The sequence below is a fragment of the Prionailurus viverrinus genome, chromosome D2 (genome assembly GCF_022837055.1).
Source record: "Prionailurus viverrinus isolate Anna chromosome D2, UM_Priviv_1.0, whole genome shotgun sequence".
Taxonomy (NCBI): domain Eukaryota; kingdom Metazoa; phylum Chordata; class Mammalia; order Carnivora; family Felidae; genus Prionailurus; species Prionailurus viverrinus.
Window position 1 is genome coordinate 24,519,779 of NC_062571.1, and position 22,727 is coordinate 24,542,505.

Consider the following 22,727-nt stretch of genomic DNA (forward strand, 5'->3'; position numbering starts at 1 on the left):
TGTGGACATCGCTCCAGTAATTGCGCTTTCCGTCAAATCGAGTAACAAGCAAACCGTCCTCCCTTGGCCTCGGGTGGGCTTCTTGGAAATCCCGGGACCCCCATTTCCCCTGCGTCACCTACACTGGGATCTAAACCGTGTGTGTGTGTGTGTGTGTGTGTGTGTGTGTGTGTGTGTGTGTGTGTCGGGTGGGGGGGGGGGGGGCGGGGAGGTGTGGAAGGAAGCAGCCGGCAGGTGCGCCCGGGAACGCACGGAGGAACTCCGGCATCGCTTCCCCATTCGGGTCTAGTCTCCTCCAAAAGAAATCGGGGGCCGGAGCGGGAGGAGGAGATTTCCTAGCTCCACTGGAGCCTGCAAAGTGCGGTCTCCTAGTCCGTCCCTTTGTTTCTGGACACGACTGAATACGAGACGCGGAGTGGGGGCTTTCTCGACGACGAGGCAAAACGGTGGCTTGAAGACTTGAAAGTCCGGCCCTTCCTCACTCACCTGCTGGGCGGGAAGGCCCGCCAGGCGGAGCTCGGGACCCCTCAAGGTCTGCGCCTCCATCTCAGCACCACTGCCAGGCCCGCCGCCGCTCCTCCTAAGATTTGAAAAGCCCGCCGCTCGCTTGAGCCGCGGAGGACGCCAACCGCCGGCCCGGCCGTACCAAGTCCGGCCGCAGGGGGAGGGGCGCAGGGGGCCGCCAGCCTGAGGGCGCAGGCGCAGTGGCAGCGCCCGGGCCTCCCGCAGGGAAGCGCGCCGAGACCCTAGCCCTCCGTGCCGCGGCGAAGTGAGTGGGGCGCGGCGGGCAGGTTTAAGGCACTGACTGAGGAGTGGGCGGGCCTGGGACAAGAGTGGGCAGGGCCGTGGGGAGTACATTGGCCACTGAGCGCACCTGGCCGGGCACAGGGTTTAGGCAGGTGGTTTTCGAGGCACGCCCCAGTGCATTTTGCCTGCATCCCCGCCAAGGCCCTTCGCGGCTGGCTGACTCAAGGCTGCCGTCCCTGCGTTCCTGCGGACGACTCAAGGACACGCGGTGTCACCAGGAGCCCGTGGCCTCAGTCCCAGAGAACCAAGGGACACTGCTCCCAAGCGCTCCCACACAGCAGAGCATTGTCACTCAGGGCACTGGAAGCCCACGGCCCTGTTGATCAAGCTGGAGAGATACTATGTCAGACGTTTCACAAGGTCTTTTCTTTTGTCCCCAGTGTTTCTTTGTAATTCCAGATAACCCACCGCAAACACGTAAGTAGTCTGTTCTTACAAAGACTTCTTTCTTGAAAGTAGTCTATTCTTTTCTTGCAAAATACTTCTTCATTACTCTTTCCCATTACTCTTTCCCATTCTGATGGCAGAATAAGGTATTATTTTCCCAAAGCCCCATTTTTTGCTGTCCCTAAAGACCCATACAAAGACTTTTTTGAAGAGTTTTATTATTAATCATAATGGGAAAGAATGGAATCTTTAAAAATCAAAGTTGAAGTGCTACAGATTTCAGGACCCTGCAAGGTCCTTATAATCCACTATCCTGGCCTATCCTGACTTACCCTTGAAAAGGCAACAGGACACTGCTTTGGCTTCTGACGTTTTTTTCTCCTACAGGAAAAATCAACCAAATCAACTCTTGCACCCGCAACCTCACAGAAGGCGGCCTTGGGTGCTTTTCCTTCCATAAATAGGGTGACCATGTGTTTTATTTGCCTGAGACATTCCCTGTTTGGGTTTGTTGTCCCAACGTCCCACCAATCATGCACTTGTCCAAAGTGGATATTAAGTTGTATGGTCACATTATCCACAAGGCCCTTTTTTAAGCAGTTAGTTTGAAGATTTACTTCTGAAAATATGAAGAGTGCCCTTCCTCTCAAATAAGTAATTTGCCTCTTTGTGGCCCTTTGAACTAGATGATAATAGAAGCTGCCCAGCTAGGAATGACATCCCCTTACAATTAGGAATGTATGGGTCATTACAGATGACCCATATCCTTACACACAACTATAAAATATGGAGAGCTGAAAATTACCAACACAATGAGTTCACCTCATTCTCTCCAAACACAGATCTGAATTCCAAAGTCATTAGGTACCCTTCCCCCAATGCACTCCTCTCTCTAATGCTTTACCATTTTGTGGTATAATTATCCCCTACTCACAGTGAGCGGCATGAACCTAGTAGAGTACCTGACTCATAAAAGAAATACACACAGGGAGCTCATCATCAGACGTATATTATTTCTCATGTAACACACACAGCTCTTAGACCAAAATACTTACAGAAGCCATCACTTCATGAGAACAGAGGCAAGCCAGCCAATTTAAAATTGGACACTGATGTAGGAATATTTGATAAATACTAACTGGAGATGCATTTATTTATAATACTGAAGAAAAAGATCTAGGAAAAGTCATATTTAGCGATTGTCTGTAGAATTGACAATTGCTATTAAAGACCTTTCTCTTTGGAGAAGATAATGATGTAGTCCTATCTATTATTCATCAAGGGATGTTCCCAGGAAGTTCTTAAGATATAACTATTATATGGTGATTAAAATACCTCAGAGTAGGAATGCTGTTTCCTTATTTATCCCCAGGTCCTTCTGGTAGTTTCATCATAGTTTTCTCTGATGCATGTGATATACATAAAAATAGATGGAAACTAAAAAAGGTTAAAGATTTCACAAGCAGTGGTTTGGTTAGAGAATGAATGAATGAATGAATGAATGAATTTTAAAACTCCCAGAAAGTAAGACGTACTACCCTTTGCCACCTCAACTGTTTGAAAGATAATATTTGAGTATCTCTCATTCAAGAGCTAACATCCCACCTTCCTTGGGCTCCCACAGTTGATGGATCCCCACCTAATTGCCCAAGTGTAAAAGCTTCAGCTGAAGGTTGAATGGTGGCATTTCTGTTCTACCAATATTACTTCCCATGATAAGTTCAACATTTAAGACTAATTATAAGTATCTCTTATCTCTAATATAATAAACAGATAATATTTAATAATTAATAAATATAAAATCAGTATTTGACATAGGACAGCCAATTTAGATAATATGAATAAATGTTAAAACATATTTTTCTTCTCATTATTCCCTACATTCGCCTTTTTAACTCTCTAAAAGGCCAAAGAAAGGAGATAATGAACTTGAAATAAGCTCTCTTACATAATAAACCTATTATTTTTTAAAATGTGATTTGCCCCAGAACAGGTAACTATTGTGGTTTCTGATATCCTCCTAGACTTTCTTTAAAAAATCCTATTAAAGAATCCTCTTGGTGCTTCCTTTATTCATCTGTTATCTTGTAGGTAATGCATTTAAAATGAACTTCATAGACTAGAACTGTATTTTAAATTACACACACACACACAAAAAAAAAGGGAGAAAAGAAACTGAAGTAAAGATGCTAAACAGAGGTGCAGCATTTGTCTAAATGAATAGGCATAATCTACAAATAGCAGAAGCATCATATAATCATAAGAAGGAAATGGAATACAGAATCTGAGGACTCATTAGCTATATGACCTTGGGCAAGCCACTCAGGGTCCTTATCTATAAAACAAGTATAATAATAGCCAGCTAGTTTTGTTTTTTTTTTTTAGTTTTATTTATTTATTTATTTATTCATTTATTTATTTATTTATTTAGAGAGGGAGAGAAAGCCAAGGGAAGGGCAGAGAGAAGGAGATAGAGAATCTGAGGCAGGCTCCATGCTGTCAGTGCAGAGCCAGACAGGGGTTTCCACCGTGAGAACATGATCTGAGCTAAAATCAAGAGTCGGACCCTTAATCGACTAAGCCGGACCCTTAATCGACAGCCAGCCAGGTGCCCCACCCAGCTAGTTTTGTTTTGTTTTGTTTTGTTTTGTCATTTTATTTTTTTTTATTTACATCCAAGTTAGTTAGGATATAGTGCAACAATGATTTCAGAAGTAGATTCCAGTGATTCATCCCCTATGTGTAACACCCAGTGCTCATCCCAACAAGTGTCTTCCTTAATGCCCCTTACCCATTTAGCCCATCCCCCCACCTATAAGCCCTCCAGCAACCCTCAGTTTGTTCTCTGTATTTAAGAGTCTCTTATGTTTTGTCCTCCTCCATGTTTTTATATTATTTTTGATTCCCTTCCCTTATGTTCATCTATTTGGTATCTTAAATTCCACATATGAGTGAAGTCATATATTTGTCTTTCTCTGACTGATTAATTTAATTTAACATAATACCCTCTAGTTCCATCCACATTGTTGCAAATGGCAAGACTTCATTCTTTTTGATTGCTGAGTAGTACTCCATTGTATAAATACACCATATCTTCTTTAGCCATTTATTGGTCGATGAGCATTTGGGCTCTTTCCATACTTTGGCTATTGTGAATAACACTGCTATAAACATTGGGTTTCATGTGCCCCTTCAAAACAGCACACCTGTACCCCTTGGATAAATACCTAGTAGTGCAATTGCTGGGTCGTAGGGTAGTTCTATTTTTAATTTTTCGAGGAAACTCCATACTGTTTTCCAGAGAGACTGTACCAGTTTGCATTCCCACCAGCAGTGCAAAAGAGATCCTCTTTCTCTGTATCCTCGTCAACATCTGTAATTGCCTGAGTTCTTAATTTTAGCCATTCTGACTGGTGTGAGGTGGTATCTCATTGTGGTTTTGATTTGTATTTCCCTAATTATGAGTGATGTTGAGCATTTTTTCATGTGTCTGTTAGCCATCTGCATGTCTTCTTTGGAAAAAGTGTCTATTCATGTCTTTTGCCCATTTCCTCAGTGGATTATTTGTTTTTTGGGTGTTGGGCTTGATAAATTCTTTATAGATTTTGGATAATAACCCTTTATCAGATATGTCATCTGCAAATATCTTCTCCCATTCTGTCGGTTGCCTTTTAGTTTTGTTGATTGTTTCCTTTGCTGTGCAAAAGCTTTTTATCTTGAGGAGATCCCAGTAGTTCATTTTTGTTTTTGCTTCCCTTGCCTCCAGAGACATGTCGATTGAGTAGTTGCTGCAGCCAAGGTCAAAGAGGTTTTTTACTGCTTTCTCCTCAAGGATTTTGATGGCTTCCTGTCTTACAGTTAGGTCTTTCATCCATTTTGAGTCTATTTTTGTGTGTGGTGTAAGAAAGTGGTCCAGGTTCATTTTTCTGCCTGTCATTGTGTCCAGTTTTCCTAGCACCAGTTGCTGAAGAGACTGTCTTTATTCCATTGGATATTCTTTCCTGCTTTGTCAAAGATTAGTTAGCCATACATTTGTGGATCCATTTCTAGGTTCTCTATTCTGTTCCATTGATCTGAGTGTCTGTTTTTGTGTCAGTACCATACTGTCTTGATGATTACAGCTTTGTAATACATCTTGAAGTCTGGGATTGTGATACCTCCAGCTTTGGTTTTCTTTTTCAGGACTGCTTTGGCGATTCAGGGTCTTTTCTGTTTCCATACAAATTTTGAGATCATTTGTTCTAGCTCTGTGAAGAGTGCTGGTGTTATTTTGATAGGGACTGCATTGAATATGTAGATTGCTTTGGGTAGTATTAACATTTTAACGATATTTGTTCTTCCAATCCATGAGCATGTAATCTTTTTTTACTTTTTTGTATCTTCTTCAATTTCTTTCATAAGCTTTCTATGGTTTTCAGTGTTTTCTATAGTATTCAGATTTGAGGGTATCAAACCAGCCCTGCATCCCAGGTATAAATCCCACTTGATCATGGTGAATAATTCTTTTATTGTTGAATCTCTTTGGCTAGTATCTTCTTGAGAATTTTTGCATCCATCATCATCAGGGAAATTGCTCTATAGTTCTCCTTTTTAGTGGGTCTTTGTCTGGTTTTGGAATCAAGGTAATGCTGGCCTCACAAAATGAGTTTGGAAGTTTTCCTTTCATTTCTAATTTTTGGAATAGCTTCAAAACAATAGGTTTTAACTCTTCTTTACATGTTTGGTAGAATTCCCCTGGAAAGCCATCCAGCCTTGTTTTTTGGGAGATTTTTGATTACTAATTCAATTTCTTTATTGGTTATGAGTCTGTTCAAATTTTCTATTTCTTCTTGTTTCAATTTTGGTAGTTTATATGTATCTAGGAATTTTTCCATTTCTTCCAGATTGCCCAATTTATTGGCATATAATATTGGCTCATAATATTCTCTTATTATTGTTTGTATTCCTTCATTGTTGTGATCTCTCCTCTTTCATTCTTGATTTTACTTATTTGGGTCCTTTCCTTTTTCTTTTTGATAAAACTCACTAGGGGTCTATCAATGTTGTTAATTCTTTCAAAGAACCAGTTCCTGGTTTCATTGATCTGTTCTACTGTTTTAGTTTTGTTTTCTTTTGTTTTAATTTCAATAGACTTGATTTCTGCTCTAATCCTTATTATTTCCTGTCTTCTGCTGGTTTTGGGTTTATTTGCTATTCTTTTTCCAGCTCTTTAAGGCGTAAGATTAGGTTGTGTATGTGAGATCTTTTTTCCTTCTTTAGGAAGGCCTGGATTGCTATATACCTCACTCTTATAACTACCTTTGCTGTGTCCCAGAAATTTTGCCCTGTGATGTTATAATTTTCATTGAATCCCATGTACTTTTTAATTTCCTCTTTAATTTCTTGGTTAACCCATTCATTCTTTAGTAGGATGTTCTTTAGTCTCCAAGTATTTGTTGTCTTTCCAATTTTTTTCTTGTGGTTGATTTCGAGTTTCATAGCATTATGGTCTGAAAATATGCATGGTATGATCTCGATCTTTTTGTACTTGTTGAAGGCTGATTTGTGTCCCAGTATGTGATCTGTTCTGGAGAATGTTCCATGTGCACTCAAGAAGAATGTGTATTCTGCTGCTTTAGGATGAAATGTTCTGAATTTATCTGTGAAGTTCATCTGGCCCAGTGTATCATTGAAAGCCATTGTTTCCTTGTTGATTTTCTGCTTAGATGATCTATCCATTGTTATAAGTGGAGTGTTGAAGTCCCCTATTATTATGGTATTATTGTCAATGAGTTTCTTTATGTTTGTGATTGATTTATATATTTGGGTGTTGCGCATTGGGGGCATTAACGTTTACAATTGTTGGGTCTTCCTGGTGTTTAGAACCTTTAATTATGATATAATGCCCTTCTTCATCTCTTGTTTCAATCTTTATCTTATAATCTAGATTGTCTGATATCATTATGACTACTCCAGCTTTCTTTTGATGACAACTAGCATGATAGATGGTTCTCCATCCCCTTACTTTCAATCTGAAGGTGTCTTTAGGTCTAAAATAGGTCTCTTGTAAACAGCATATAGATAGATGTTGTTTTCTTATCCATTCTGTTACCCTGTGTCTTCTGATTGGAGCATTGAGTCCATTGACGTTTTAGAGTGAGTACTGAAAGATATGAATTTATTGCCATTGTATTGCCTGTAGAGTTGGAGTTTCTGGTGGTGTTCTCTGGTCCTTTCTAGTCTTTGTTGCTTTTGGTCTTTCTGTTTTGTTTCATCTTTTCTCCCCTCCGAGAGTCCCCCTTAAAATTTCTTGCAGCACTGGTTTAGTGGTCACAAACTCCTTTAGATTTGTTTGTCTGGGAAAGTCTGTATCTCTCCTTCTATTTTGAATGACAACCTTGCTATATAAAGAATTCTTGCCTGCATATTTTTCTGATTCAGCACATTGAATTTATCCTGTCTCTCCTTTCTGGCATGCCAAATTTCTGCTGTGAGCCTGATCTGTCTTCTCTTGTAGGTTAAGGACTTTTTCTTCCCTTGCTCCTTTCATAATTCTTTCCTTTCTGTATATTTTGTGAATTTGACTATGATATGCCTTGTTGATGGTCGGTTTTTGTTGAATCTAATGAGAGTTTTCTGTGCTTCCTGGATTTTGATGTCTGTGTCTTTCCCCAGGCTAGGAAAGTTTTTCACTGTGATTTGCTCACATATACCTTCTACCTCTTTTTCTCTCTCTTCATCTTCTGGGCCCCCTATGATTCAGATGTTATTCCTTTTTAATGAGTCACTGAGTACTCTAATTCTTATATTGTACTCTTTTGCCTTAATTTCTCTTTTTATCTGCTTCATTATTCTCCATAAGTTTGTCCTCTATATCACTGATTCGCTGCTCTGCTTCATCCATCCTTGCCACCATGGCAGCCATTTGAGATTGCATCTCAGTTATAGCATTTTTAATTTCATCCTGACAGATTTTACTTCTTTTATCACCACATAAATTGATTCTATGCTCATTTCAACCCCAGCTAGTATTCTTATTATCATGATTCTAAATTCTGGTTCAGACATATTGCTTATTCTGTGTTGATTAAGTCCCTGGCTGTCATTTCTTCCTGTTCTTTCTTTTGGGGTGAATTCCTTCTTTTTGTCATTTAGGAGGAAGAAAAAGAATTAACAAAATAAAAAATTAAAATAAAAAAATTAAAAACAACACAAAAAAAATTAAATAAAGGATGCTATATCCTAGGTGTATTTTGGTCTGGCTGTTGCAAGAAGCTTGATAGAATAGAGAAAAAAGGGAAAGAAAAGAAGAAAAAAGGGGGAAAAAAGGAAAATGTTTAAATTTTTTTTAAAAATGAACACAATAAAATAGAATAAGATTAAATGCTTAAAGTAAAATAGAATTTAAAAATTACAAAAAAATATAGTAGAAAAAATAAAAATCTTTTTTATAAAAATGGAAAATAAAAATGTTTTTCTCTGTCTGTATTCAAAAATAAGAAAAGAAAAAAATTGAATAGATGAACCAGTGAATAGAGTGAACTATGAATGAAATTACATCCAGTTTCCCCTAAAAGCCAAACTCTTAAGCACTTTATAGTCTGTAAACTAAGCAGATGGAGAGACTTGTGCTCTTCCTCTAGAACTTGGTTGACACAGTTGGACGGGGCTTAGTATAATGGCTCCATTCTCCACTAGAAGACACTGCTTAGCTTAATGGAGTGGATTATTGTGGTACATGTACGCATGTATGTGCATGCATGGGAAGGGTGAAAATGGCGTCACCAGCTACCCAGTCTCTAGCATGAGAATTCTGTGCTTTTGCCAAATGGCAATCGAGCACTCCTCCTTTGTCTCCTGCTTCCACCCACTCTCCACTTCTACACTGTCCACCACCAAGCCATCAGCCTGCCAAGTGGAACCTTCCTTCTGAATTTTATCTTAGATGGGGCTGTGTTTCCAAACCCCTCACTTCTTAGGGCCCTGTGGCTTGAGCCTGCTCCAACCCTCTAGGGGAGGATCCACCCAAGCAATGGCCAGGCACTGACCTGTCCCTGGGAATGTTCGCACAACTACACTGCTGCAGATGCCCAGAGACTGTGGTTGGGTGCTAGACCGCCCCAGAAAAAGTTTGTGTGATTGTGTAGCAGCAGCATTTCAGGGATTATGGTAAATCACAACACATATCTGGTGCCAGGCTTCAGTGACCCCTTAACGTCCTTGTTCTATTACCAGCAAATGTGGCTGTTCTCTGGGATCAGCTGGGACCTTTGCCTGTGGGGAGGCCACACAGCCTCTACCAAATGTCCTCCCAGTAGGGAAACTGCCTCTCCCCATTCAGCCTGAGGACCCCTCGGACCTCACTGTCTGCTCCTAGGGATTCACCCTTCCCACCAGAGCTCCACCAGATATCAAGCTGTGGGGTTTCAGACTCTGCACTACCCTGCTTATGGAGTCTTAATGGTATTTATTCCGTCTCCTGACTCTGTGTCCCCGTTTGTAGAGTCCTAATGGTATTGAAACCCTCTCCTTTCTCCTTTCTCCTTTCTCCCTTTTTTGTTCGGTCCCTTATAGGTGTTTTCACTCTTTCTCTTTCTTTCCAGATTCTTTCAGGGGAGGTGCTTTTCCTGTACTCTTCCCCAGTCTCTGTCCTCTCTCCACAAGCAAAAACAGCCCCCTAACCTCCGCAGCTTCTCTCTCCCCCACTTCACCTCTCCATGCCACATACCTGCTGAGTTCTATGGCTCAAGTTATGCAGATTGTTGTGTTAATCCTCAGATTAATTTTATAGGTGTGCAAAATGATTTGGTACTGATCTAGCTCCATTTCAGGGACAAGAGAAGCAGAAAACTTCCATGCTGCTCTGCCATCTTGGCCTCTGTCTAGTTTTTTAGAAATTGTTGGGAGACTCAAATGAGATAAGATTTGTGAGAGTGCTTTATAAACTGGTTTTCCCACACAAACATGAGGAACTGCTACTCATACGAAGGAAACATCAGCACCTATGGGCAGTTGTACAGGACCCACAGAACACTGAGAACTGAATGAGAAAAGCTCATGTGAGTAGGATTGGCTATAGTCAAGATATATCACCTACCACTGAAAAATAATTAGTACCTATATTAAAAATAAAGAAAAACAAATCAATAAAAATCCTACTGGAAAATGGTCAAAAGTTATGGTAGGCATACTGTAGGAGATTACACCCAAATGGCAAATAAAATGTGAAAAGTTGCTCAACTTTATTATCAGTTTTAGTCTGTACATTTGCAAATTACCAATTTACAGATTAAGATCCCAATAAGATCTATTAATCTCTTAATCTATTTTGTGGTTACTAGATTGGTAAATATTAAGGAGCTTGATAATACTAAGAACTGGTGAAGTTATAGGTCAAAAGGATATTATACACTGATAGAGGAGATGTAAATTTGCTCAATCACTTTGGAGAAAAATTCAGAACTATTCTGTAAAGTTAAAAATGTATATACCGGGGCGCCTGGGTGGCGCAGTCGGTTAAGCGTACGACTTCAGCCAGGTCACGATCTCGCGGTCCGTGAGTTCGAGCCCCGCGTCGGGCTCTGGGCTGATGGCTCAGAGCCTGGAGCCTGTTTCCGATTCTGTGTCTCCCTCTCTCTCTGCCCCTCCCCCGTTCATGCTCTGTCTCTCTCTGTCCCAAAAAAATAAATAAACGTTGAAAAAAAAAAATTTTTTTTTAATGTATATACCAAGCCATTCCACTTTTATATACAAATATCCTTAGGGAAATTCTTACAGATATGTACCAGCAACATTGTTTGTAGTAGCAAAAATATAAAACAATCCAAATGTTCATTTCAAGACAATGAATAAAAAAAATTGTGGTGGTGTACCCAATGAAATATGTCAGTAAAAATGAATAAACCATAGATACACATAACATGATGGCTGAATCTTGGAAATATTGAATGAAGAAAGAAAGTTGCAGAAGAGTATTAGAATATATAATTTTTATAATGCTGAATAAGAGAGAATCTAAACAACATATTGTTTAGGAACATGTTCATGTGATAAAGCTTATATTTAAAAAAGAACAGAGTGCTAAAAACAAAACTCAGCATAGTGACTATCTCTGGGAGAAAGGCAAGGGGATGGGATGGAGACAGAGCATGCAGATATAAAACTACTAGTAATGTTTTAATTCTTAAGCTGGGTAATGGGTTCCCAGGTATTTATTTTAATGTTTACTTAAAAACTTACATATATATTGCATATATTCTTTCGTGTGCCTCAAACATGTCATAATAAGAAATCATTATAAGATATTTGAAATATTCTTGTACAGGTTAAACAATGGTGATAATGTACAGTATTTTAGAAGATTCTTACTTGGCAAAATAACAATATACTTTTGGCTTCCAAAATTGGACTTAAATTTGATTCATTTCTAGTACATTCTACTATGTGAAACTCTGAAAGTACAGCTGTAATGCATTGGTTAGTGGCTATGCCCAGTGAGAGATGAGAACTGGCCACATGGATTTATCTGTGAACACTTAAGAGCCACTGCTTGGGAGCTTGGGTGGCAGGTAGGAGAGGTAAAATTTGTAGAGGATGAGAGCTTTGTCAGCAGATGGCGACAAAGTGAAGTTCCATTGGCATTCTTACTGTCAATGTGTTACTGCAAATTACACATAGGCCTAAGGACATTCAAATGGCATTAAAATCAGAAGGCTCCTTACTGAGCAAGCAAATCAATCAGAGGAATTAGTTAATGACTTGAATCAGTGGTCCTCAAGCTGCGGGACACAAAGGCTTTCCAAAGTTTTAATGGGCTTGGGCAGTTTTAAAGCAATCACTGTCAAGATCTTCAACTTACATTCCCCATCCTAAAATTGATTTAAGTAAGGTGTCTGTTGTCTGGGCCTCACATTGATTCCCCTTGCACAACTACCTTTTCCCAAATGACAAAAGAAAGGTCACTGTTAAGCAACCCTACAGCATTGTTCCAGACTATAAAAACTATCTGGGGGCCAAAGGGACAATTAAATTCATTGATGTTGACATTGCTATAAGCAATGAATGAGGAGCTCAGTGCTTGCCTGTATAAAAATGAAAATCAGATGTGGATTTGATGTTGAAAATGGGCTCATTTTGGCATTATTTAACATTTGCCCATGGATACATAAACTGAAGGAAAAAAGGGCTCATCTGTCCCATTATGAGATTCATTTCCAGGAAAATGTTACTTTTGATGTTCGATGTTGATCCATTATCATTTGTAATGTGCTTATTTTATTATCAATTTTATACTACTACTAATTTTAATATTGCAATCCAAAAAAAACCCTCTTGACCATTAAGTCTTTCAGTCACATGAAATGCAAAAATGTATAAAATTCCAATTTACATTTATATGCTTGCTGAAGAGAAACATGATAGGATGAGCAATGAAGACCTCAAGCATAACAATATTGTATATAAGCATAAAATTCTGTGAAGAAAGTAGAATACAAATAGAAGTTCAAGTAGGAAAAGGAACAATGTAAAATTTCCAATTTAGAGATAAAGCTGTCATGTATTTTCTAAATGGATGATAGTGGCTGAGCATCCCATCTTTAACATTTTGGATTCTATTAGATAAGTTAATAAATATTTAAATTTTAAACTGTAATTATTTTCAATATACCAGCAATCACATCCTTTATAACTATTTAAATATATGCTAAAGCATAAGAGATGCCACCTTAAAAATTAAGGGGTAAAAAGTTTTTAACAATTCTTTTAGGAGTGTTGCACAAATATTTTTGCAAACTGCTGTTGTAGTATGATGCTATAACATCACACTGCATGACGTGGATGTGTCTATGTCTGACAGAGGCACCCTTGCAAATTCACTTCCTCAAATTTTTCTCTGATGCTGCTCCCTCTGCTTCCCACCATCCCTCACTGTCCCTCTTACCTACTTCAAGTTTCCCAGACAGACTCAGCTCCTTCTCTAGGAATTTTTTTCTTTAGGTGCATGAATACCATCAATTAGATGAAGGACAAATTTTTCTCTTCCTGCTTTGGTTCTAGAAATGGTTTTCTTCGTAAAAGTTCACCATTGTTTTCTCCTTCTCAAGAGTATCTTGGCTATTACTGGGCCTCTGATCTCTCATGTAAAAGTTTTCATAGATTTTTCTCAAGTTCTGAAGAAACAAAAAAGAAGTCTGTTGGAATTTTTATCGTAATTGTGCTGAATTTAACTAATTTTTTTTATTTAGAGAGAGAGCTCGCACATGATCAGGGGATGGGGGGGTGTGGAGATAGATTGAATCTCAAGCAGGCTCCATGCTCCCTGGAGCCTGATCCCACGACCTTGGGATCATAACCTGAGCCAAAATCAAGAGTTTAATGCTCGGGGTGCCTGGGTGGCTCAGTCGGTTGAGCATCTGACTTTGACTCACGTCATGATCTCCCAGTTCATGGGTTCGAGCCCCAGGTTTGGCTCTGTGCTGATAGCACAGAGCCTGGATCCCACTTGAAGTTCTTTGTCTTCCTCTCTCTCTGTCCTTCCCCCATGCATTCTCTCTCTCTCTCTCTCTCTCTCTCTCTCTCTCTCTCTCTCAAGTAAACAAACATTAAAAAAATTTTAAGAGTCTGTTGTTCAACCACCTGAGCCACCCAGGTGCCCCTTAACATTGTATTGAATTTAGAAGGAACTTATATGTTTAGGGTATTGAGCATTCCTATCCATGAACATCACAAACTCTGCAAATTTAGATCTTCCTCAATGTTTTTCAGTAGGAATTTTATACTTTTTTCCATATAGGCTCTGCATGTCTTTGTTCCATATTTTTTTTATTTCTTGTATCTCTTCTTACTATTTTAAATAATTGCTTTAAAAATATGTTTTCTGTTTGTGGCTAGTGTATAAAAATAACGCTTTTTTTTTGTTTGTTGGTATTATATCCAAATACCAATTTATCCATCATAAATTAAATTCTCTCATTAGTTCTAATTAAATGGTAGGCTTGCAGAGGGCAGTGGGCAGGATTCAACTGAGTGTTCATTTTAACAATGTTGTTTCTTTTGTTTCTAACTCTTGTTATTCTTTTCCTGACCTATTGCAGTTGCTAGGGCAAGCCACTAATAGAGTGTTAAATAGAAGCATGCTTCTAAGGCATGCTTGTCTTCTTTCTGATTTTAAAAGAAATGTTTCTAACATTTAACAACTTTATTTCACTACCCATGTATCTTGCTACTTTGAATTTATGCCCTTCATCCTTAAGCATTAACTCTTTAAAAATTGCCTCTCCTCTGTTTTCTGTATTCTGTAATTTAGGAACTACAATTAGGCATAGGTTAAATCTTATTCTTTTGTCTTTATCTCCTAGCCTTTATTTTATGTTCTCCATTTTCTTTCCTCTTTGTGCTGAATTCTGAGTATATTTTCCATCTTGCTATTTCTTTATCAGTGTCTAATTTTCTCTTAAATTCAACCACTGAGTTTCTTTATTTCAACAATCACATTTTTCATTTATAACAGTTCCATTTCAGTTATTTTTTGGTATCTTCCTTGTCATGTTGGGTAATCTTTTGTTGCCTATGAATTCCTATGATTCTATTTTAATTTAAATCTTTTTCATAGTTACTCTATATTCTGTATCCAGTCATTCTACTCTTTGTAGCTTTTGAGGATATTAATTTGATGTTTCCACAGACATTTACTCATGGTGACTTGTTTCCTTGTGTTTTGTAACCTTTAACTGGATGTTCATATGTAGCTAATCTCAACTTTCTTCCAGGGAGGATTTGCATTTGCTATAAGGCTCTCATCACCTGAGACCCGTTAGCCAAGATTCCCAGGTTTAATATAAAAATCTCAGCTGCAGGTCCTTCGACTTGCCACTGACAGAACAAATCCATTTGTGTATGTTCCTGGGAATGTGTTTCAATTCATGTTTGGTTGGTGGTTTTGTTGTTATTCTATTTTTAGCCCCTTAAAGATATTTCTTCTTTACTGAGATCTCAGCAATGCTACGAAAGTTGTATTTCATGAAAAACTTATATTTCACTTAAACTTGTTCAATAGTGAGAGGAATCACTGTTCATGAAATCCACCGTACTGCTGATATTGAAGCCCACAGGAAAGGGTATTTTAACACCAAAAATATAAGAAGTCTGTAATATTCTTCACTGAAAAATAAAGAGCAGTCTTAAATTGCACACATCTGGTTTTAAGGGAAAGTTGCCATAGCATCTTTTTTCTTCTTCTTCAATTGTAGCTACCTGAAAAAGTTGTTCCGTGTCCCAACAAGGTCACCATTGTTCATCCTTAGACAAAGATGGAATATTTCAGAAAATATAACAAAGAGCCATGGAGAATAAATGGACTGGAAAGCCCCTTGTAAGTCTAATCAAAGAAACTTTTCTCTCCCTTTGGGATAGAGGATCCTTAAAATATCTGCCCCCTGGAATTTCATACCTGCTAGAGACAACAGTGCTATGTCTCCCATACTCCTCTTTTCTAAATAGGAATAGTTAGTGAAGTTACCCTGAACATGTTTCACCAGTGTGTACTAGATGTTTGGCAAGCAAATGACTTGCCTTTTTGGTTCATAGGTCTTTTGGCTCAAGAGGAGCCACACCCAGACATGAAGAACATTTTTCCCTGATGTCGATACTATACTAGGGTCATCCATAGACCCTGCTTATTGTGCTTGTTGTCTTCACTAAATGAAACTTGTGAGTTTTATCCTTCAGGGACAGGTGAGTATATATTGCCTATGGAAGGAGAATGAATTGAATATTCGGAGCCTTGAAGGACTGACTATTGTAATCAGTGACATTCACAAAATATCTCTGGTTTGGTGCACTGCCTCATAGGTTTGCCCATTTGCAGTTAGTCACAACTGTGAGTCATGCTTTGACCAATGAACCATGAACAGAAGTGTTTCTCCTGCAACTTTAAGAGCAAGCATGTGATTTGCTAGAATTTTCTCTCGGTGTCCCAGTGACAGGCAACTTTCCAGATAGTGGATGGTACAATATCCTGGGTTGCAGAGAGACACAGAAGTAAAGACAGCCCCAGAAATCTTGTGATAGACATGTATTAAGAGCAAAAAATAGGAGAAGCCAAGATGGCGGAACAGCATGGAAGTTTTTTGTGTGTCTCATGGCCATGAAATACAGCCAGACCAACACTAACCCGTCCTACACACCTAGAAAACTGATTGGAAGATTAACACAACAATCTGCACAACCTGAACCACAGAATTCGGAAGAAAGAGAAAAAATTCATTTTTATTTTCAATTTTTATTAAAAACATTTTTCTTTAATTTATATTACTGTATTTTTCTTTTGCGTAAATTTTTTCAAATTCTATTTTACTTCCATCATTTTATTTTAGTCTACTTCAGTGTATTCACCTTTTCAAATTTTCAAACGATTTCCTTGTTTTCTTTTTTCCTCTTTTTCTTGAATGCAGAAAGTGAAAAACTTCATTTACTTTCAATTTCTATTAAAAATATTTTTCTTTAATTTTTTTATTATATTTTTTTGCTTTTATGTAATTCTTTTCAAATTCTCCTTAACTTCCATCATTTTATTTTAGTCTACTACAGTGTATTCACTTTTTCAAATTTTCAAACGATTCCTTTTTTCTTTTTTCTTTTTTTACTTCTTTTCTTTTGTTTGAATGCAGAAAGAAAAAATTCATTTTAATTTTTAATTTTTATTAAAAATATTTTTCTTTAATTCTTTCTACTATATTCTTTACTTTTGTGTAACTTTTTTCAAATTCTATCTTGCTCCCATCATCTCATTTTAGTCTACTTCAGTGTATTCATTTTTTCAAATTCTCAAACTATTTATTCCCCCCCCTTTTTTTTTTCTCTAATCTGCCACACCGCTTTAAACACCCAGACCAAAACCTAGGATCTAGCATCATTTATTAGATTTTGTGTGTGTGTGTGTGTGTGTGTGTGTGTGTGTTTAACTTTTTAATTTTAATATTTTTTTAATTTAATTTTTTAATTTTAATTTTTCTACCTCATTAATTTCTTTTCTCCCTTCAAAATGACAAAACGAAGGAATTCACCCCAAAAGAAAGAGCACTAAGAAACAACAGCCAGGGATTTAACCAACACAGATACAAGCAAGATGTCTGAACCAGAATTTAGAATCACGATAATAAGAATACTAGCTGGAGTCAAAAATGGATTAGAATCTCTTTCTGCAGAGATAAAAGAAGAAAAAAATAGAATGAAATTAAAAATGTTATAAGCCATCATGGATGGATGCAGCGGCAGCAAGTATGGATGAGGCAGAACAGAGAATCAGCGATATAGAGGGCAAACTTACAGAGAATAATGAAGCAGAAAAAAAGAGGGAGATTAAGGCAAAAGAGCACGATTTAAGAATTAGAGAAATCAGTGATTCATTAAAAAGGAACAACATCAGAATCATAGGGGTCCCAGAAGAGGAAGAGAGGGAAATAGGGGTAGAAGAGTTATGTGAGCAAATCATAGCAGAAAACTTTCCTAACCTGGGGAAAGACACAGACATCAAAGTCCAGGAAGCACAGAGGACCCCCATTAGATTAAAAAAAAACAGACCATCAACAAGGCATATCATAGTCAAATTCACAAAATACTCCAGCAGGGAGGGAATCAGGAAAGCAGCAAGGGAAAAAAGGTCCCTAACCTACAAGGGAAGACAGATCAGGTTTGCAGCAGACCTATCCACAGAAACTTGGCAGGCCAAAAGGAGTGGCAAGATATATTCAATGTGTTGAATCAGAAAAATATGCAGCCAAGATTCTTTATCCAGCAAGGCTGTCATTCAAAATAGGAGAGATAAAAAGTTTCCCAGACAAACAAAAATTAAAGGAGTTTGTGACCACTAAACCAGCCCTGCAAGAAATTTTAAGAGGGACGCTTGGAGGGGAGAAAAGATGAAAAAAAAAATATGTATATGTATTTTTTCATATATGTATATATATGACTTGATTACATATAATCAAAAGCAACAAAGATTAGAAACAACCAGGGAACACTACCAGAAACTCCCAACTCTACAACCATCATAATGGCAACAAATTCATATCTTTCAGTACTCACTCTAAATGTCAATGGACTCAGTACTCCAATCAAAACACATAGGGTAACAGAATGGATAAGAAAACAAGATCCATCTATATGTTGTTTACAAGAGACCCACTTCAGACCTAAAGACACCTTCAGATTGAAAATAAGGGGATGGAGAACTATCTATCATGCTAATGATCAACAAAAGAAAGCCAAAGTAGCCATAATGATATCAGACAATCTAGACTTTAAAATAAAGACTGTACCAAGAGATGCAGAAGGTCATTATATCATAATCAAGGGGTCTATCCACCAAGAAGACCTAACAATTGTAAACATTTATGCACCAAATATTAAAGCACCCAAATATATAAATCAATTAATCACAAACATAAAGAAACTCATCAATAGTAATACCATAATAGTAGGAGACTTCAACACCCCACTCACAGCAATGGACAGATCATCTAATCAAAAAATCAATAAGGAAAAAATGGCTTTGAATGACACACTGGACCAGATGGACTTAACAGGTATATTCAGAACATTTCATCCTAAAGCAGCAGAATATACATTCTTCTCCAGTGCATATGGAACGTTCTCCAGAATAGACCATATAGTGGGACACAAACCACTCCTAAGTAAGTACAAAAAGACCGAGATCATACCATGCATATTTTCAGACCACAGTGCTATGAAACTCGAAATCAACCACAAGAAAAAATTTGGAAAGGTAATAAATACTTACAGACTGAGGAACATCCTACTAAAGAATGAATGGGCTAACCAAGAAGTTAGAGGAAATTAAAATGCATATGGAAGTCAATGAAAATGATAATACCACAACCCAAAACCTCTGGGATGCAGCAAAGGCGGTCATAAGAGGAAAGTATATAGCAATCCAGGCCTTCCTAAAGAAGGAAGAAGGATCTCAGATACACAACCTAACCTTACGCCTTAAAGAGCTGGAAAAAGAGCAGCAAATAAAACCCAAAGCCAGCAGATGGCAGGAAATAAGATTAAAGCGGAAATTAATGCTATTGAAACCAAAAAAAAAAAAAAAAAAAGAATAAATCAATGAAATCAGAAGCTGGTTCTTTGAAAGAATTAACACAATTGATAAACCACTAGCCAGTTTGATCAAAAAGAAATAGGAAAGGACCCAAATAAATAAAATCAAGAATGAAAGAGGAGAGATCACAACCAACACAGCAGAAATAAAAAAAAATAAGAGAATATTATGAGCAATTCTATGCCAATAAAATGGGCAATCTGGAAGAAATGGACAAATTCCTAGAAACATATACATTACCAAAACTGAAACAGGAAGAAATAAAAAATTTGAACAGAACCATAACCAGTAAGGAAATCGAATTAGTAATCAAAAATCTGCTAAAAAACAAGAGTCCAGACCCAGATGGATTTCCAGGGGAATTCCACCAAACATTTGAGTAAGAGTTAACACCTATTCTCTTGAAGCTGTTCCAAAAAATAGAAATGGAAGGAAAACTTCCAAACTCTTTCTATGAAGCCAGCATTACCTTGATTCCAAAACCAGACACAAACCCCACTAAAAAGGAGAACTATAGACCAATTTCCCTGATGAACATGGATGCAAAAATCCTCAACAAGATATTAGCCAAACGGATCCAACAATACATTAAAAAAAATTATCCACCATGACCAAGTGGGATTTATACTCGGGATGCAGGGTTCAATATCCGCAAAACAATTAACGTGATTCATCACATCAATTAAAGAAAGGACAAGAACCATATGATCCTCTCTATAGATGCAGAGAAAGCCTTTGACAAAATACGGTATCCTTTCTTGATAAAAACTCTCAAGAAAGTAGGGATAGAAGGAGCATACCTCGAGATCATAAAAGCCATATATGAATGACCCAATGCTAATATCATCCTCAATGGGGAAAACCTGACAGCTTTTCCCCTAAGGTCAGGAACAAGGCAGGGATGTCCACTCTCACCAGTGTTATTCAACATAGTATTGGAAGTCTTAGCCTCTGCAATCAAACACAAAGAAATAAAAGGCATCCAAATCAGCCAGGAGGAGGTCAAACTTTCACTGTTCGCAGATGACATGATACTCTATATGGAAAACCCAAAAGATTCCACCAAAAAACTGCTAGAATTGATTCATGAATTCAGCAAAGTTGCAGGATATAAAATCAATGCACAGAAATTGGTTGCATTCCTATACACCAACAATGAAGCAGCAGAAAGAGAAATCAAGGAATAGATCCTATTTACAGTTGCACCAAAACCCATAAAATACCTAGGAATAAATCTAACCAAAGAGGTGAAAAATCTATATGCTGAAAACTATAGAAAGCTTATGAAAGAAATTGAAGAAGACACAAAAAAATGGAAAAAGAGTCCATGCTCCTGGATAGGGAGAACAAATATTGGTAAAATGTCGATACTACCCAAAGCAATCTACATATTCAATGCAATCCCTAGCTAAATAACATCAGCATTCTTCACAGAGCTAGAACAAATAATCCTAAAATTTGTATGGAAACAGAAATACCCCAAATAGCCAAAGCAATCTTGAAAAAGAAAAGCAAAGCAGGAGGCATCACAATCCCGGACTTCAAGATGAATTACAAAGCTGTAATCATGAAGACAGTATGGTACTGACACAAAAACACTCAGATCAATGGAACAGAATAGAGAACCCAGAAATGGACCCACAAACATATGGCCAGCTAATATTTGACAAAGCAGGAAAGAATATCCGATGAAATAAAGACAGTCTCTTCAGCAAGTGTTGCTGGGAAAACTGAACAGCGACATGCAGAAGAATGAACCTGGACCACTTTCTTACACCATACACAAAAATAAACTCAAAATGGATGAAAGATCTCAATGTAAGACAGGAAGCCATCAAAATCCTCGAGGAAAAAGCAGGCAAAACCCTCTTTGATCTTGGCCGCAGCAACTTCTTACTCAACACATCTCTGGAGGCAAGGGAAACAAAAGTAAAAATGAACTACTGGGACCTCATCAAGATAAAAAGCTTCTGCACAGTGAAGGAAACAATCAGCAAAACTAAAAGGCAACCGACAGAATGGGAGAAGATATTTGCAAATGACATATCTGATAAAGGGTTAGTATCCAAAATCTATAAAGAACTTATCAAACTCAACACCCAAAAAACAAATAATCCAGTGAAGAAATGGGCAAAAGACATGAATAGACACTTCTCCAAAGAAGACATCCAGATGGCCAAGCAACACATGAAAAAATGCTCAACATCACTCATCATCAGGGAAATACAAATCAAAACCACAATGAGATACCACCTTACACCTGTCAAAATGGCTAACATTAACAACTCAGGCAACAAAAGATGTTGGCAAGGGTGCGGAGAAAGAGGATATCTTTTGCATTGTTGGTGGGAATGCAAGCTGGTGCAGGCACTCTGGAAAACAGTATGGAGGTTCCTCAAAAAATTAAAACTAGGACTACAACCCAGCAATTGCACTACTAGGCATTTATCCAAGGGATACAGGCGTGGTGCTTCGAAGGGACACATGCACCCCCATGTTTATAGCAGCACTATCAACGATAGCCAAAGTATGGAAAGAACCCAAATGTCCATCAATGGATGAATGGATAAAGAAGATGTGGTATATATATACAAGGGAGTATTACTCGGCAATCAAAAAGAATGAAATCTTGCCATTTGCAACTACGTGGATGGAACTGGAGTGTATTATGCTAAGTGAAATTAGTCAGAGAAAGAAAGATCATATGACTTCACTCATATGAGGACTTTAAGAGACAAAACAGATGAACATAAGGCAAGGGAAACAAAAATATAAAAACAGGGAGGGGGACAAAACAAAAGAGACTCATAAATATGGAGAACAAACTGAGGGTTACTAGAAGGGTTGTGGGAAGGGGAATGGGCTAAATGGGTAAGAGACACTAAGGAATCTACTCCTGAAATCATTGTTGCACTATATGCTAACTAATTTGGATGTAAATTTTAAAAAATAAAATTTAAAAAATAATAAATAAATTTTTAAAAAGAGCAAGAAATATATCTTTGCTGTTTTGAGCCTCTGGATCTGGAGATTGCTTGTCGCTACAGCATCACGTAGGCCATCCTGACTGATGCAAGTACAAAAGTGAGAGGCAGGACTTAAAGTGTGGTCTTAGCCCTGCCACCTAGTATCCACCTGCCAAGTCAGTTGGTGTCTCTGAACCCAAGTTTCTTCACCTGTGAAGTGGGACTAATAATTCTTCCCCTGTCTGCTTCACTGGCTTGGTTTTGGCACCCAGCAGTTGTAAAGGTGTTTGAAAAATGTCAAGGAGGCACAAATATGTACCAGTAGTATCATTAACAGCATTGAATTGGTCTATTCCCATCTATATAATGCCAGTCCCAAGAAGAAAGCATTAAGGAGGTTATGAAAACTTGAGACTTAAATCAGATAATGGTGTAATGAATGACTTGATAATTTCAGCATGAAG

At 38.0% G+C, this 22,727-nt stretch overlaps 1 protein-coding gene and 1 long non-coding RNA gene across 7 annotated transcripts in view; one reads left to right on the top strand and one right to left on the bottom strand.

The window, feature by feature from the left end:
• RTKN2 (rhotekin 2) overlaps positions 1-757 on the bottom strand; it is an 80,101-nt gene extending 79,344 nt beyond the window's left edge. For 4 of the 6 annotated variants that reach the window (XR_007145493.1, XR_007145492.1, XM_047826315.1 and 1 more), the window contains exon 1: positions 487-757. Coding sequence is in view for 1 of the 6 variants with exons in the window: in XM_047826313.1 (XP_047682269.1) it covers positions 487-546 (60 nt within the window). In the remaining 5 variants the exon portion in view is untranslated. The remainder of the gene's footprint in view (positions 1-486) is intronic. The other 2 variants (XM_047826316.1, XM_047826314.1) reach the window with 1 other exon arrangement.
• On the top strand, positions 706-15,593 carry LOC125148323 (uncharacterized). Its single transcript, XR_007145494.1, has 3 exons — positions 706-769; positions 1,188-1,224; positions 15,423-15,593. It is a non-coding gene; the product is annotated as an uncharacterized LOC125148323 (long non-coding RNA).
• The last annotated feature ends 7,134 nt before the right edge of the window (positions 15,594-22,727 follow it).